Source organism: Chiloscyllium plagiosum, unplaced genomic scaffold, assembly GCF_037043375.1.
Source record: "Chiloscyllium plagiosum isolate Xiang-an unplaced genomic scaffold, Cpla_swu_hap1 HiC_scaffold_30, whole genome shotgun sequence".
Classification (NCBI taxonomy): Eukaryota; Metazoa; Chordata; class Chondrichthyes; order Orectolobiformes; family Hemiscylliidae; genus Chiloscyllium; species Chiloscyllium plagiosum.
The window spans coordinates 34,932,978-34,949,546 of NW_028270168.1; the positions used below are offsets into that span (position 1 = coordinate 34,932,978).

The following is a 16,569-nucleotide window of genomic DNA, read 5'->3' on the forward strand; positions in this document are numbered from 1 at the left end:
CGGACTGGTCCAGTGACACTGAGTACATGAGCAATTGCCAAGTGCAGTTAATGTGTAAATTCTGGCTGAAAGCCTTCAGTAAAATATTGCCATTGGGAGTAAGACCACCAACAGGAGAATTACTGCTGGAAGGAGACTTGCCAAGTCAGATCAGATCCAGTCAGCCTGCAGTCAATCTAGTCTGACCAGCTGAAATGTAATTCTAAGTTTTAAATCACTGTGTTGTCTTCAAGTGGACTTGCAGTAAAATGTTATGAAAATAGCTGAGGATAATGTTGAAATAAACCCAGGTTGACTCAGGTCCTAATTCCTGTTCCCAGTCGGGTGTACAGAGACAGAATTCCCAACTCCACAAACCCAACCTTGAAAAGTCACCACCTGCACTTCCCACCTTTTTCTGGGAAGAAGGTCACACTAGATCAGGATGCAGGTCAGTTGACCCAAGAGGAGCTGAGCCAATTCCTAAGGTGGACTGGTGGATTATCTGCTTTGAACCTCCAGCACTCTGGCCAAAATTACAGTCATAACATATAAAATATTCCCCTCATTATCCTTCCCTTACTTCCCTTCACTTTCATACACACCCCATTCATGATCCTTGAAACTTAATGCACTCTACCCATCCCTTGCTCTTCATACCAGCAAGTCACACTCCACATACACTCCTCTACACACAGCCCAATAATCCTTATCAAATTTAGTGTCGGCAAGTAGAAATGAGAATCTAAACAAATTCACTGAAGGAAATAAGAATTCACCAAGGAGAAATCTAAAGCAGTTTCGAAAGTAGAGGTCTTGTTGAATTTGGCATTGAGCAATCCATTAGGCATGGTGGCTCATTGGTTAGCACTGCTACCTCACAGCTACCAGAGACCCAGGTTTGATTCCACCCTCGGGTGACTGTCTGCATGGAGTTTGTACAATTTCCCCATTACTGAGTGGTTTTCCTCTGGGTTAGAACAAAGAACAAAGAAAATTTACAACCCAGGAACAGGTCCTTTGGCCCTCCAAGCCTGGGTTCTCCAGTTTCCTCTCACAGTCCAAAAATGTGCAAGTTAGGTGAACTGGCCATGTCCAGGAATGTGCAGGCATGGTGGATTAGCTTTGGAAATGCAGGGCTTCAAGGATAGGGTAGACAGTGTGGGTCTAGGTGGGATGCTCTGTGAAGGACTTTGGTGTGGACCCAATGGGTTGAACAGTCTGCTTCAACACTTAGGGAGTCTATTATTACAGCTGGCTGCTAACTCAATGATTTGTTACAACTCAGGACTGGGGATTAATTGTATCTTTACAGCTGATCTTATGGAAGGTTAAAACAAAAGCAATGATGTGATGGCTTGGGAGTTTGCAAAAGCCAGTCTGGGGTTATCAGAAGAATCTATGGCAAAATTAATTGGGAAACTAGATTCCAAATGGATCAGAAGAAGAATAATATCTACTTAAGGCGACTTCTATGACTTGAAAGATCATTGGCATAGTCTGTTTTAAAGAAAGCCTTGCAAGGCCGGGAATGCAGTGATTTAATAAGAAAACTAGAAAACATGGACACTTTTAACTATCAAAACTCAAAACTGAATTTGAAATAGTTTAGAGATAAAAAAAACCCAGGCACATGCCAACCAGCACCCCTTTGCAGAGGTCAAGCCTGTCCTGGTTTGCAGCTTATCCCAACACTTGGAGCAGTAGACTCCTACAATCCAATTGCCAGATTGCAATTCTGATAAGACCTCATGTGTGAAAGACCATCATTTACTTACTATTGAATTGATCATTCAGCTGGAGTTTGGTTCTCTGCTACTGAAACCTTTCTTTATCCCAAACCTCAGAACAAACTTGGTGAAGTTTGCAGAATAACAACAAGGCAATAGCTGCAGAGAAAGGGTGTGCCATCTTCAATTTTCAAGGTCCTAGAGGTTTCACTGAACTCTCAAGGACATGAGAATTTTAACTTGCCTAACTCTTGTTCGGCAAGAGTTTGTGGGCGGCACGGTAGCACAGTGGTTAGCACTGTTGCCTCACAGTGCCGGAGACCCGGGTTCAATTCCTGCCTCAGGCGACTGACTGTGTGGAGTTTGCATGTTCTCCCTGTGTCTGTGTGGGTTTCCTCTGGGTGCTCCGGTTTCCTCCCACAGTCCAAAGATGTGCAGGTCAGGTGAATTGGCCATGCTAAATTGCCTGTAGTGTTAGGTTAGGGGTATGGGTGGGTTGCGCTTCGGTGGGTCGGTGTGTTCTTGTTGGGCCGAAGGGCCTGTTTCCACACTGTAATCTAATCTTATTGAAATACACTTCTATAATTGGATCATTCCTGAATGAGTGATACATGGCTAATGTAGTGTTCGATGTTTTGGGGTGAGTATGTAAATAAATAATTCTGTTTTCTTTAACCCATGAAAGTCTGCTGCTGGTAATCTTAACTTGCCTACAAACTAATGGAGGTTTTCAAAACAAACGCATCTACATTTGCAACAGCACATCACATGCTCACACAGTGAAGAGAAAGCTATTGGTTTTTTATTTTATCTACTCTTCCCTGTGTGCAACAAAGCTACTGGATCATATGGATTAGTGGAATTAAGTTCTGATTCAGATGTGCGGATGGATCTCCATTGTTAATCAAGCAAAGTCATGCCCTAATTCTATGGTACCTTTATCTAAAATAAAATCTGTTCGGATCTGGCAAAAATAGCACTGGGTTCACTTCAGAGGCTTGGGTAGACCTTGGGCTTTAGCTCATTCAATACCCATAGTGATAAAATGGCATAACATCAGACCATGAGGACTGACTTATAGAGAGGGGAAAATAAAGCAACCCCTTTCTCTGTTCACAATTGGGGAGTTGAATTTAAGTTCTGCTAATAAGATGCATCGGATAGCAACTTTTAAACTCATGAATAAAAACGACAAAGGAAGATTAATGTATGTTGAGTTATCTCCCTTCACAGCATCGGACATCCTGTCGCAGTGCAGATTAATAATACATTTTGTGGCCATTTTCATCTAAGAACCATAAGTGTATAATCTCAGTGAACTGTAACTGCTGCCAAACTTGAACAACAGAACCTTACTTGCATTCATACCTGGAATCCACACATTGAAATATGTTTACTTAAACATCTGCTTTAGCTTTTATTGTTTTAAGTTACTGTTTACAATTTATACAGCGCATAAACCATCATGCAGCCACTATATGTGTCAGCTCATGTTGAATCTACTTGATACTTCAGTTGTTTTTAAAAAACTGTTACTGTCGTTTTGGCATAACTTTGGAACTTATGAACAGTATATGTTGTGATTGAAGATTCTGTGATTTTCTGCAGAAAGTTTGAATTTGCTCTCTTCTATCGACTTCTTGCTGTGATGTATACAGCTGCACAGATATGGAGAACTTCCAGTACCTGTAAATATCTGAATATTAGTCAATCTCATGCAATCATCATTCCCCTGACATTTGGCCAAAAGAAATCCTTAATTTTTCATATGCCTCAATTCATTATTCATTACGGAGCTGCTTGTCAATTATTTATCAAAACAATACTTGCAAATTATGAATTAAAACATGATATCTTCCATTTTCCCTTTCCGTTCCCCTGACTCCCAGAGAGCACTGAAACCGTTTCCTCAGTGGGGGTGGGGGGAACACTCCCCAAACCAGGAGCCCAATGAAACCAAGTCAGGAAGCGGCCTTGTGCTCAATGCCTTTTTGGGGTTTTGGTGGGGGGCACTATGTTCACCTAACAGCTGATGGTCTGCTTTTAATGTATTCAGTTTCAAAGCAGGTGCCATGTTACTGGAAAGTTCTTGGAACAAATAAAATGCTTACAAACTGGCGTGTGCTTGAAAGCAAAGATAAATTCCATGGTTCAGGACTGATCGTGAACAGGTACCCAAATGATGAGAGCGCTCACCAAATGTCTCCGCATGTTTCACTAATAGGTTCCAGCATTGAATCCCTACAATGTGAAAGCAGGCCATTCAGCCATTGAGTTCATATCGATCTTCCGAACACCATCCCACCCAGACCCTCCAGCCCCTACCCTATAACCCTGCATTCCCCATGGCCAATCCACCTAACTTGTACAACTTTGAAACTGCAGCACCCGGAGGAAACCCTCACAGAATATGCAAACGCCACTCAGACAGTCGCCCGAGGGTGGAGTTGAACCTGGTTCCTGGCCCTGTGAGGCAGCAATGCTAAACACTCAGCCACCGTTCTGCCCCATAAAAGACAGAAAAGTATCAACTGAAAAAATTTATTTTGGAACTTGGAGTGTGGATGAAATAAATGAAAAATAGTTTGTCTGAACATGGAATAGGTTTTCTTTGAGTATTTTCTGACCTTCCCCTTTGGAGTTTTACAATTAGATGCATATTTTATGTTCATCTCTAACCATCCATATTAAAGTACTCAGCTTCTAGATGGGAGTCCATATCATGTGGTAGAAAGACACGTTTTTATGATTGTCTGTTCATTTGTAGCTTTATAGCATCTGATCTGTCGAGGTGCAGGCTACTTATTTGCATTCTGTGGCTTCAATGCTGTTAAAATCCAACAGGCATGGTACAGACAGGAAATGTGCATCCTAAAAATACCTTACAGGAGTAAATTACTGCAGATGCTAGAATCTGTACTGAAAACAACAAATTAGATTAAATTAGATTCCCTGCAGTATGGAAGCAGGCCCTTCGGCCCAACAAGTCCACATCGACTCTCCAAAGAGTAATCCACCCAGACCCATTCCCCAGCCTAATATTTACCCTTAACTAATGCACCTAACACTATGGGTAATTTAGCCTGGCCAATTCACCTGACTAGTACATTTTTGGATTGTGGGAGGAAACCGGAGCACCCAGAGGAAACTCACGCAGACACCGGGAGAATTTTCAAACTCCACTGCTGGAGATCATAGCAGGTCAGGCAGCATCCACAGAGAGCAAGCTAATGTTTCGAGTGTAGAGTCAGCTCTGAAGAAGTGTCATCTAGATTCAAAACGTCAGCTTACTTTTTCTCCTGAAGTATCTTTCCCAGCCTTGGCCTTGGGAATGTAATACCAACAGTTTCCTAGGTCCTTTGGAGAGGTGTTGGTGAGGAGAGCTTGTGCTGAGGTGTAGTGAGGAAGTTTGACCCTTGTGGTATTTTTATGGAATATGTAGAAAAGAAGACTATTCAAAAACTTTCTGGCTCTTCCTGAAAGGGATGGTGGTAGATATGGGTATAGTGGAAACATTGAACGTTCTGCTAATGTGTCCCTTTCGGTTGCCAGTGGGGTCTTATCATCACATCATTAGGCCCTCAATTTGCAATGGAAAAGAGACTTCACTCTAGCTTTAGACTGGTGCACCTTTTGCCAGCGATAGGCCTCTGTGAAAGCTATAGCAGGCCAATTAAAAGCAAAATCCTGCAGATGCTAGGAATCTGTAATAAAAAAAGGTGTTGGAGAAATGCAGCAGGTCTGGCAAAATGGGATGAGAGAAAACAGAATTTATGTTTTGGGTCTACTATGTCACTTCTTCAGAACTAAAATGGTTGGAAAATGGTGAAAAATGGAGGGCCAAGGTATCGTGGAGGGAATGGCCCCTGCAAAATGCTGACAGTGAATGGAAAAGGAAGATGTGCTTGATGGTGGTATCCTGCTGGAGGTGGAAGAAATGGCAAAGGATGATCCTTTGCATATGGACACTGGTGGAGTAGAAAGTGAGGACAAGGATTTTGGGAGGGAGGAGACGGGGTGACGGCAAAAGTCCAGGAGAAGGGTCATACAGAAGGCCAATTGTTGGCATTACCAATTTGCCATTATCCTGCTGACTTCATCGTGAACCACCCCAGCCCCAAGACAATGCCCCATTCAGGATTCATCTTATTTCTCAGCTGTTCAGTGATCACATAAAATAGATGATTAATCAGATAATCAATGTTTTCATATCTAAGATACGTGATTTGCATGACAACTGCTTTGTTCATGTTGAAACACGACAAAGCAGCAGGGGAAATCTCTCTAAGTTCAAAGCAAGTTAGTACAAACAGAATATACAATGGGCACAATGAATACTGACTCTCTTCCTATCCCATCTGGTATTCTGTCATTTCTGAGCCATCAAAGTTGATCAAAGCTTTCTCTCATTCTGTTTTCTATAGGTCCCAAAGCATCTTGTGTAGAGGGAGAAAGTGTTACAGTTGATTAATTTGAAAATCCTTTGCATACCGAAGCAGTGGAATAAGGAAAGCAAGTGTTCAAACTCAATTTTCCATCACAGTGTCTGTAATGAGTTTTGCAGCATGCTGGAATTGAGTGTAGTGTTTATATACAGGCTGGAAACACAGTTGTCCTTCATTGTAGCAGATTATCTCTCTCACTGACAAAAGAGGAGATCAGGATCAGCACAAGAACACTGGGACTGCAAGCATATCCCAGGGGTGGATGTCTTACCTCCGTTCAGCTGAGGTTGTCAGGAGTTTCAAAAATCCTTGGGCAGCAATCTGAAAACAATGGGGTGAATTTGACACTGGGCATAGTGGGTCCGCCCATTCATGTAAAAGACAGGGGTAAACGTGCCTCCGCTTGACTGGCTCACCCCACAGCCATTAAACAGCCCTTTTATTAGCTTGCTTTGGAGGTCCACTGTGACCAAGAGGAAGTTCCTGCACCAGTGAGTTGTGTAAGGTCAGTAACTCTCATAGAATCAGAGAATTTTACAGTACAGGAGGCCATTTGACCCATTGTATCCACACCGGCTCCTGAAAGAGCTACCCAGCCAGTTCCATTCTCCAGCTCTATCTCTGCAGCCTTCTAAATTCATCATTTTCAATATTTATCCAGCTTCCTTTTGAAATTTCCTGAGGAATTCACCTCCACCACTCTCCTAGGCAGCGCATTCCAATCCTTACAACCCCCTGAGTCAAGAAATTTCTCCTCACCTCACTCTTATTTATTGACAATTTTGCAATTGCAACCTCGAGTTACTGGCATACCAACTAGAGGGAACAGAATATCCTGCTTTACCCTGTCAAAGTTGTTCATAACTTTGTACACTTCAATAAAGTCACCTCTTAATCTTCTCTGCTCCAAGAGAATTACCTTAATTTCTCCAGTCTTTCTTTGTATCTAAAATCCCTCATTCTGGTATTATCTAACTAAATCTCATTTTAACTCTCTCCAGACTTTAACATCTGTCCTTAAATAAGGTACCCAGAACTGTACATAATACTCCAAATATGGTATGACTAATGATTTGTAGAGGTGTTTTTATACTCTATGCCTCTGTTTATAAACCCAAGAATCTTGCAAGCCTTCTAAACAATTGTTTCAAATTGCCTTAATTGAGACATATAAGATAATCAAAGGGGTCAGATAGGGTGGACAGTGAGAGCCCTTTTCCTCGTACGGTGATGGCTACCACAAGGGGACATAGCTTTAAATTGAGGGGTGATAGATATAGGATAGGTGTCGGAGGTAGTTTCTTCACTCAGAGAGTAGTAGGAGTGTGGAATGCACTGCCGACAACAGTAGTAGACTCGTCAACTTTAAGGACATTTAAATGGTCATTGCATAAACATATGGATGAAAATGGAATAGTGTAGGATAGGCTTCAGGTTGGTTCCACAGGCCAGTGCAACATCATGGACCAAAAGTTCTGTACTGCACTGTAATGTTCTATGTTATATGTTCGATTAAATTGCTTGGCCATTTTCAGAGAATCATACACCTGAACCCTGAGGTCTCACTGCTCCAGTACTCCCTTTAAAGTTATATCATTGAGGCGGTATTGCCTCTCTGTATTTCTTATATGAACATGTATTGCCTCACATTTCTATGCATTGAATTTCATCTGCCAAGTGTTTGCCTGTTTGTTCAACGTGTCAATGTCCCTCTGAAGTTGGTAGCTGTGTCAGGAGTTCCAATTTACAGCCTCTCTCATCTACCATCCCACCTCCAGAGGCAATAAAATCCTGGCTCATATTTCAAAATCTTTCACACTTTTAAACAAAATTTGAAATTGGTTAAAGAACGGATATCATTGCTTTAAAGCAGCATGATCGCATAAACAATTGGATTGGTTCAAATGGTTTCCATCACTCATTCTGGTGTTCCAGAGGATTTCTTAAAACTTATTGAGTTTCTACGATCTTCAAATTTTTAATTAAGTGAAAAGCTAATTTAAATTAGTCATTGAGAAGAACTCATTCACTCAACAGATGATCATCACTTAGAACAATTTGTCTTGCCGGATTTTATATTAGAAAGAAATGTGAGGCTGAATGGATGATGTTTAATGGGCTGAATGGACCATTGCCGACCTTACTTTTTCTTATGTAGCTCCATAACATAAATCTTCTAGATTGGCTCAAGTCCAGCCCAGACTGATGGAACAAAACCTTCCCCATCTCAGTAGCTGTAAATACTCAAACTGGGAGGTGAGGCAGTCCAAATCCTGCTCACAGTATGAGCCCACATCACAAAACTGAACAAAAACCAGCACAAACTAGCACTAAATTAGGAAGCACACTCATGAAGGACACAAGATTGGCTGATCTGGACGATGGAAATGTCAACTGCAGCTGGGATTGTTCATTGAGAGTGGAGTAGAGGGGGGATAGGAGCTGCTGGTGAATAGTTACGATTTATTATTAAGGCAGGGTGCAGAGAGATGATCTGTGGTAATTGATGGTGGTTGGAAGATGTGAAAAAAATGTTCCCTGTCCAGCATCAAAATAACAAAAGCAATACAAAACAAAGAATGAAAAAACTAGTAAGAAAATTCCATCAAGGTGCTGCACTGACTGACAGAGAGCTGCAATTCTTGACACTGATTGATTGCAATATTCTTTGTCATCCTTCTCCAGTGTGTCTATTTCTGGTATGAACAAATTAAGATCAGACTATAAATTTTAGAACTACACTAGAGGGTTTTTAACTGTAAATGAAGTACTTTGTTCCTTATTAAAGTAATGATCTTTGCTAACGATTTTGGTTCTCAGTGCAGTGATCTGTTTTGGGATGATCTGTATCAGGTTATTGCTTAGTTCCAAAGTGTGCACTTAGACTGTAGCACTGCAGCTTAATGTCTCTCTCAGAGCCTAAGGATCATCAATCAATTTGATATGGGAAGGCCACACTAACCATTTCTTTAGATCATTTGAGAATTGGACTTGAGGTGATTCAGTGTTAAGGAAATGATTAGGGGAAATAGAAACAAATATATATTTTTAAGGGGTAAAGATGGGATGATTTCTGCTAAGATTGATGTCAATGCTACAATTCTCAGTGGTTAATGCACGGAAAGTTAAATGATACTTCTAATGTGAGCATCCTTTGAGAGCTGGACCACATTCAGATCTTCAAGTCCCTCCTGTGACTTTTCCATAATCTCACTGCTAACAATGTTTACTGAAACTGGATTGCTTCTTTGCCATAAATGCAGACAGTAAATTCACATTAAAGGTATCTATCCACATTTCATTAATCATAAAATGTAACGGGAGTTTGGGTTAAGCACCGGAAATCAACACCCCTCTTCTGAAAACCAACATTTCTGGTCTTTCACTTTATTCCTTTAATCAAGCTGGGAATAGAATTCCACTGATCACAACAGACGGCTGAATGTTTTGGCTGTGGTCCCTTCATTTTGAGGATACTTGTAGATGCCTAGAAAGGGAAATGTTTCTAAAAATCATTTTTCCATCTTTTGCCTAGCATAGATGTCAATGAATCCCATCCCACACCAAGTTCAGTTACCTTTTCCCCTGAATTTTCTGATTGTCCTGGCCACTGCCAGCCCTAATCCCAATGCATCCTTGCATTGGCATCCTTCCTTGGTCTTGATGTTGCCAAGATTTGTAAAATCTTCCAGTCTCCAAACATGCAGTGTTCTCTGATCTGGCCTCTTGTCTATCTCCCATCATTTACCCAACCATTCTCTCTGTCCTTCCTTCCTGTTATAAGATCCTCCTTAATAAGCACTTCTTGATGAAGGGTTTTTGCCCGAAATGTCGATTCTCCTGCTCCTCGGATGCTGCCTGACCTGCCGTGCTTTTCCAGCACCACTCTAATCTAGACTTCCTTACCAACCTTGAGTTACCCTGAACATCCTTTTCTTGGTTGGGCACTTGCCTTTGGACTTCTTTCTACATTGAAGAACGTTATAAATACAAGTAAAATATATACATGCATCTACTGCATGTCTTGCATGATATCTACGCAGGAAAAGATCTTTTGCAATGGGTGTAACTTCTCTTAGTTGATTCAGTCAGGTATGTTTTCGAGAGAAAGCTTGGTCTGTATGTGAATATGGTTACACTTGAGGTAAGTAACAATTTCCTTACCTTCTCAAGTGTGTCATTGAGAAGATAAAAAATAAATTTACTGCACACAGTAGCATGTGTGCAATATTTAAACAAATATAGGCAATATTTAAGCTGTCAATGCAATGCAATTTAACTGCACAAACCACCATGCATGTAATGTTTAAATTGTAAATCAAACATAATGTCACTCATACAGCAGCATATATGCAGCAATTGTTTAGCATTAAATGAAGTAATTTAGATCCAGTGTATTTTAAATCAATACAGTTTTCTTTATCAAGTTGTAGGGGTCAATGGGTCATTTTTAAATTACACATTTAAGTGTTGTGTTATGCCTGCTATCTATCTAATTCCACAGTGCAAAGGATCATTTGCAGAGGCAAGTAAATATTGATTAGTCAATTTAAATATATTGATTGTTGGTGCGTAAGAACTTTGCCAGCCAAGTTTGTGGGTTGGTATTAAATATTTCAATTTCCTACAGATATTATCCGATTATGACAGGTCAGTTAGTAATAAACATCATTGTTGCACAGACTTAAATACTGTTAAAAGCAGACCAGAAAGCAAAAGTTTTGGCATGCACTTCACAGGAGTATGATGCAAGAAACAGATTTGAAAATGGTGCCACCAATTTATACAGTATGACAAAAAGATGTTTACTGGTTAGGTTACTGTTGTACCAGGAATAATTACCTGTCAATCTTGAATCTCAGACCAGGCAGGTAGACTCTGATTGGTCAGGATTATACCAAAGGAATGTAGCCAAGACTGGCTATCTCCATGACCTTTTCTCCACAGTGTCAAAGGGGCAATGTATGTTCAAATTAATTTTTCCTGTATTAAACAGGGCCTGTGTGTGAGTATATGAAGCTTCTCTTTGTGCAAATGCATCGCATTTGCATATTTGACGCACATTCTTAAATTGGTTTCTGGTGCAATTCTGAGCATAATCTGGAGTATTTAATTAATGTTCAATAGCATAATCATACCTAATGTTGGACATACAATACTGAGGTTAAAGCACAGCCAGTATGCTATCTGCTGCAAATGGTCAACAGATCATGTTGTTTGATACAGTTCACAGTCCTTGCTCATTTCGTATCTGGCATCACACTCACACTGAGGTTTGTAACCACATTACCCATTTGTGTGGTAGACAAAATAACTTTTTAGGTTGATGGTGGTGGAGAAAATTGTCGTGGGCTTACTGCAAAGCAACAGCTAGAGACATCTAGCTTCACATGTTGCTCAAGGTTTTGAGATAGTTTGCCCTGGAAGGGCAAACTGAGGTAGACTGGGCACCTTTAGTGCCAAAAAAGGCCCTTTTGTGAGTTTATACTATGTAGAGTGAGCAATGATTTGACCAGGATATCGTTATCACAGGATAGATTTGATATTGCCCATCACATCATCAAGCTTACATAGTAAGCAGATGACCAGGACTCTATTCACTACATCGCCCAGAAAGTCGTTAAGATAAAAAGACTTTTTGTCTACTCTACAAATGAGTTTCATTGATGGTGTGATGCCAGCAATGTTAGACGAGTGCACTTGTCTAATGACATGTCATTAACTATTCTCAATGGGTGGCATGTTAATCACGCTCAAACATCCAATGTTTGCAAGCCTCAGCACACGAGATCAATATTAGTTATAATTATACTATTGTCAATATTAATTCAATAATCCAGATTGTGCTAAAAATTACGCTGAAAACCAATGTAAGAATTTCAGCCGTATGATGCATTTGCACATGCAAGAAGTTGTGTTTATTAACACATTGGACCTTATTTTATGTAGAAAAAAGGAATTTGCGCATATGTTGCACTTTTCTCACTGTGGAGAAAAAGGGGGTTAGAGAGATTGCTAATCTCTGTTACATGCCAATGGTATCACCCTGAGCAGTTAGGATTACCTGCCTGGTCGGAGGTGTGTTGCTGGAAAAGCGCAGCAGGTCAGGCAGCATCCAAGGAGCAGGAGAATCGACGTTTTGGGCATTAGCCCTTCTTCAGGAATGAGGAAAGTGTGTCCAGCAGGCTAAGATAAAAGGTAGGGAGGAGGGACTTGGGGGAGGGGCGTTGGAAATGCGATAGGTGGAAAGAGGTTAAGGTGAAGGTGATAGGCTGGAGTGGGGGTGGGGGCAGAGAGATCAGGAAGAAGATTGCAGGTTTGGAAGGTGGTGCTGAGTTCGAGGGTTGGGACTGAGACAAGGTAGGGGGAGAGGAAATGAAGAAATTGGAGAAATCTGAGTTCATCCCTTGTGGTTGGAGGGTCCCTAGGCGGAAGATGAGGCGCTCTTCCTCCAGCCGTCGTGTTGCTATGGTCTGGCGATGGAGGAGTCCAAGGACCTGCTTGTCCTTGGTGGAGTGGGAGGGGGAGTTGAAGTGTTGAGTGGGTTGGGTTGGTTGGTCTGGGCACGGGGTTGTTTGAGTTGGTTGGTCCGGGGCCCCTCCCCCAAGTCCCTCCTTTTATCTTAGCTTGCTGGGCACACTTTCCTCATTCCTGAAGAAGGGCTCATGCCAGAAACGTCGATTCTCCTGCTCCTTGGATGCTGCCTGACCTGCTGCGCTTTTCCAGCAACACATTTTCAGCTTTGATCTCCAGCATCTGCAGTCCTCACTTTCTCCTAGAAGATTTCTGCCTGGTCGGAGAACCAAGATTGACAGTTAACAATCCCTGCTGCATCCAAGCATATCATTGGATATTCAATTGTATCTCCATCCAACAATGGCCTTTCTAACCAGCTTCCTTTTCTCATGCTGTATAAATTTGTGTTTCTTTTCTCAAGGCTGCTCATTGCATCCTAGTCTGGAATGAGTGTAAGATGAAAACCTTCAGACTTCTTGTCTCCTTTCAATAATGCTTAAACACGATGGTCTCAGAATAATTTATTCCTTTATGGGACATGGAGATTGCCGGCAAGCCCAGAATTTGTGACTCTTTCCTACTTATCCTTGAACTGAATGGTTTGGTAGGCTGTTTCAGAGAGCAGTTAAGAGTCAACTACATTGCTGTGGGTCTGGAATCACACAGAGACCAGGTAAGAATACCAGATTTTCTTCCTTGTGGACATTAGCAAGCCAGATGGGTTTTCACAGAAACTCAATAACATGTTGTCATTCCAGGATTTATTAACTTAATTTAAATTCCACCAGCTGTTGTGGTATTTGAGCTTGTATCTGCAGGATATTAACCTGAGCCTATAGCTTACTAGACCAGTGACATCACCATCACTCCACCATGTACTCCTTCACAGTGTATTCTCTTTTGGAGCCAGTAGAAAATAAGGTGCATTGTAGAGAATGGTGAAGAATGTTCATAACTGAATGGATCCATAAATTTACAACACCGATAATATGGGCATTTCAAATGTACTTTTAAAACTCAATTCATGAACAGTCAAATCATGGCAATTAACTAGGAACATTCTGCAAGACATTAATTGTAATGAGACCTCCACTTCAAAAGAGTAAATACAACTGTTTAAATAAAAAGAATGCATGTTCACTTTCAAATTGGAATTTTCATCATAATTTGCCATCATCCCACCTCAACTATGGATTATAGCAGAGGGACCTGAGAAGGGAACGATAACTTTCAAAGAGCATAGTAACACAAAAAGTGGAGCAACTGATTTGCAACTCAGATCCTGGCAGTTTCCAAAAGCCATGACAGATTTAGTCTATCTCCCATTTTGTGACAATTAAAGCAAACTTATGAGAAGTCACATGAGAAATGCAAGGCTGGAAAGCAATGACGTGTTGCTCATCTAGCTTACTGCTAGCATTGACAATTACATTGTAACATTTACCTGAAGATAATGGTAAGCCCTCTCCTGTGCCTTGTCCTGCAGCATTAAAGGTTTGTCATGGCCCAGACCCGAGCTAGGATAGGCCTCTCTGGCCTGGTTTACCGTCATGGTGGACCACATACTTCTTTTCATATGTTGTGAATCAGTCAACATTGGCATAGCTGCACAGGCTGAACATTTCCCTTCACTGCTGCTTTTTAAACTCTTCAGGGTCAGATCTCTGCAGGCACTTTCGATGGGTTCTGTACAGTATTGGGAGGCCTGTTCCATAGAGTGCCTACTGGCCCCAGTGGCCATCATGTAACTGCTGTCACTGTCGAGGTTGTCGTCTGAGCTCCACCATCCTGTGATCTTCGCTCTGTGCTTAGATTCAGATTTGCGTTCCTTGCTTTTGCTCCTCTTCGTTGACCTAGATTGGTGGTGGTGCTGGTGGTGATGCTGATGGTGATGATGGCTTTCCCCACCTTTTCCCTCCATCTTTGTACCATTCACATTTCCCTTTGAAGGGGCTTCCAGGGAGTGAGACTTGGCAAAAAGCTTCTGAACAGAGTGCACCAGGTGTCGTATCCTGCTGGGACTCTCACTCCGCTGCTCAGCGGAACTTGCCCGTTGGTACTGAAGTGTGTGGAACCCATCGTGATGGAGAGGCAACTGCTTCTCAAACTGGTCCAGCAGGTTGGCAGGTAGCCGATTGATCTTGCTGGAAGTGTGGGTGGCAGCCATGCAGTCGTCACAAGACTCATACTGTGGGTTATGATGCATCCTGGGGAATGTACTACTGGAGGACATCTGCTCAGTCATGCTCATCGATACCGCAGGATATTCAGAGGGCATAGTACTCCTGGACATGCAGTAGTGATGGTCCATTGAACAGGAATCTGAAGGACTAAGCATGTAAGTTTGCCGAGGGTCTTGACTGTGATGTAAATAATCATGGGAAGAGTCGCAATCCTCAGGCATACAGTGGCAAGTGTGCCCTGACGAGTGCTGTGACTGGCTACGACTTCCATTATATCCCTTCATTGTGTTAAAACAGTCCAGAGTCCATCTTTATTCTTCAGGATAGTGTTGATGAGCTGGCCCTATCATCTGTAAGAGGCAAACCAAAAACAGAATTAAACTTTTTTTCAAAATTAGGAATGTAGGTTTTTGAATCTTCAGGACAAGAGTATCAGTATAAAACTAACAGGAATTTATCAAAATGTTCGACCCTGATAATTTTTGAGATTTCACACTAACATCTCGAATTGGGATATGCGAGTCCAAATTTAGTGAGTAATCCCGCTGGGATATCACCATACATCAAGCAGGCAACAAACACAATACCATAGGGAGTCCCAAATATCTTATTTGACATTTCTAATGTCTCACTTCCTGATCAAGGGCTTATGCTCGAAACGTCAATTCTCCTGCTCCTCGGACGCTGCCTGACCTGCTGTGCTTTCCAAGCGATATGCTCTCGATTTCTGATATGGTCCATAATGCACAGACCCTATGGCTGTTGTTATTTGAGCACTGGTGCAGGAGGTGGATGCTGTGGTCAGAATTTTGTCCACTCACTGGGACAAGTGGACAGAACTTTGATTTAATCTCTTCTTAGATGAACATCATCTCTTGCAATGTATCACCCTTTCAGGATGACAATGAATTGTCAGCATAAATTGTATTGGAGCTCAAATCTATAATCTTTCCATCAGGGATATGAGGCAGATCTTTTGAGTCAGGCTGCAATTTGGTAATTTATGTAGTACCATGAAAGATATCTGCTTAGGGACATAGCATTTATCTTTATTGCCTGGATGGTTATCTCCTAGGGTGGAAGTGTATATTTTATATGAACTGCCCTGATATTGATCCTGTTGAAAGCAGTGCCTTGTCAAATATCATCCAGGCAATGAAGATTTTCACCTACAGTATCAACTTTGGAGAAGTATGTATCATTACATTTATTAAAGTTCTCATATTTCAGCATTGCAATGAAAAGGTTTTGTTCCAAATTACAGCTGATAATAGCAAGTATTCCACTGCAGAGAAGCACTCCATTAATACATTAATGATCTGCCTAAGCTTGTTTCAATCTGTGAAAGTGAAGAAGGAATTAATAAATTTAATTCCCACAGAATAGCAAATTTAACAGTCTATTACCGGGGCACAATTAATAATAAAGGGGATGTCATTTAGGACTGAGATGAGAAGCATTTCTTTTTTACACAGAGAGTGATGAATCTTTGAAATGCATAACTTAGAGGGTTGTAGAACCTCAGTTTTGTGAATATTTAAAGTAGAGGTTGATAATTTATCCATGACATAAAGGGTTATGGGGATAATGTGGGTAAAAGAACCTAAAGTATTCAATTAGTAATGATTATATTAAATGGCATAGCAGGCTTGATGGGCTGGATGGCTTACTCCTGTTTCCATGTTTGTAAATCTGGCTTGATACTTAATTTAATAA

General features: G+C 41.3%; 1 protein-coding gene across 6 annotated transcripts in view; it reads right to left on the bottom strand.

Annotated features, from left to right (window-relative positions):
• The window catches only part of LOC122563716 (disks large-associated protein 2), a 706,137-nt gene that overhangs the window by 132,775 nt on the left and 556,793 nt on the right, over positions 1-16,569 (bottom strand). For all 6 annotated transcript variants that reach the window (XM_087976892.1, XM_043717840.2, XM_087976893.1 and 3 more), the window contains one exon: positions 14,115-15,203. In XM_087976892.1, coding sequence (XP_087833018.1) covers positions 14,115-15,137 — 1,023 coding nt within the window. In that variant the 5' untranslated portion in view covers positions 15,138-15,203. The remainder of the gene's footprint in view (positions 1-14,114; positions 15,204-16,569) is intronic.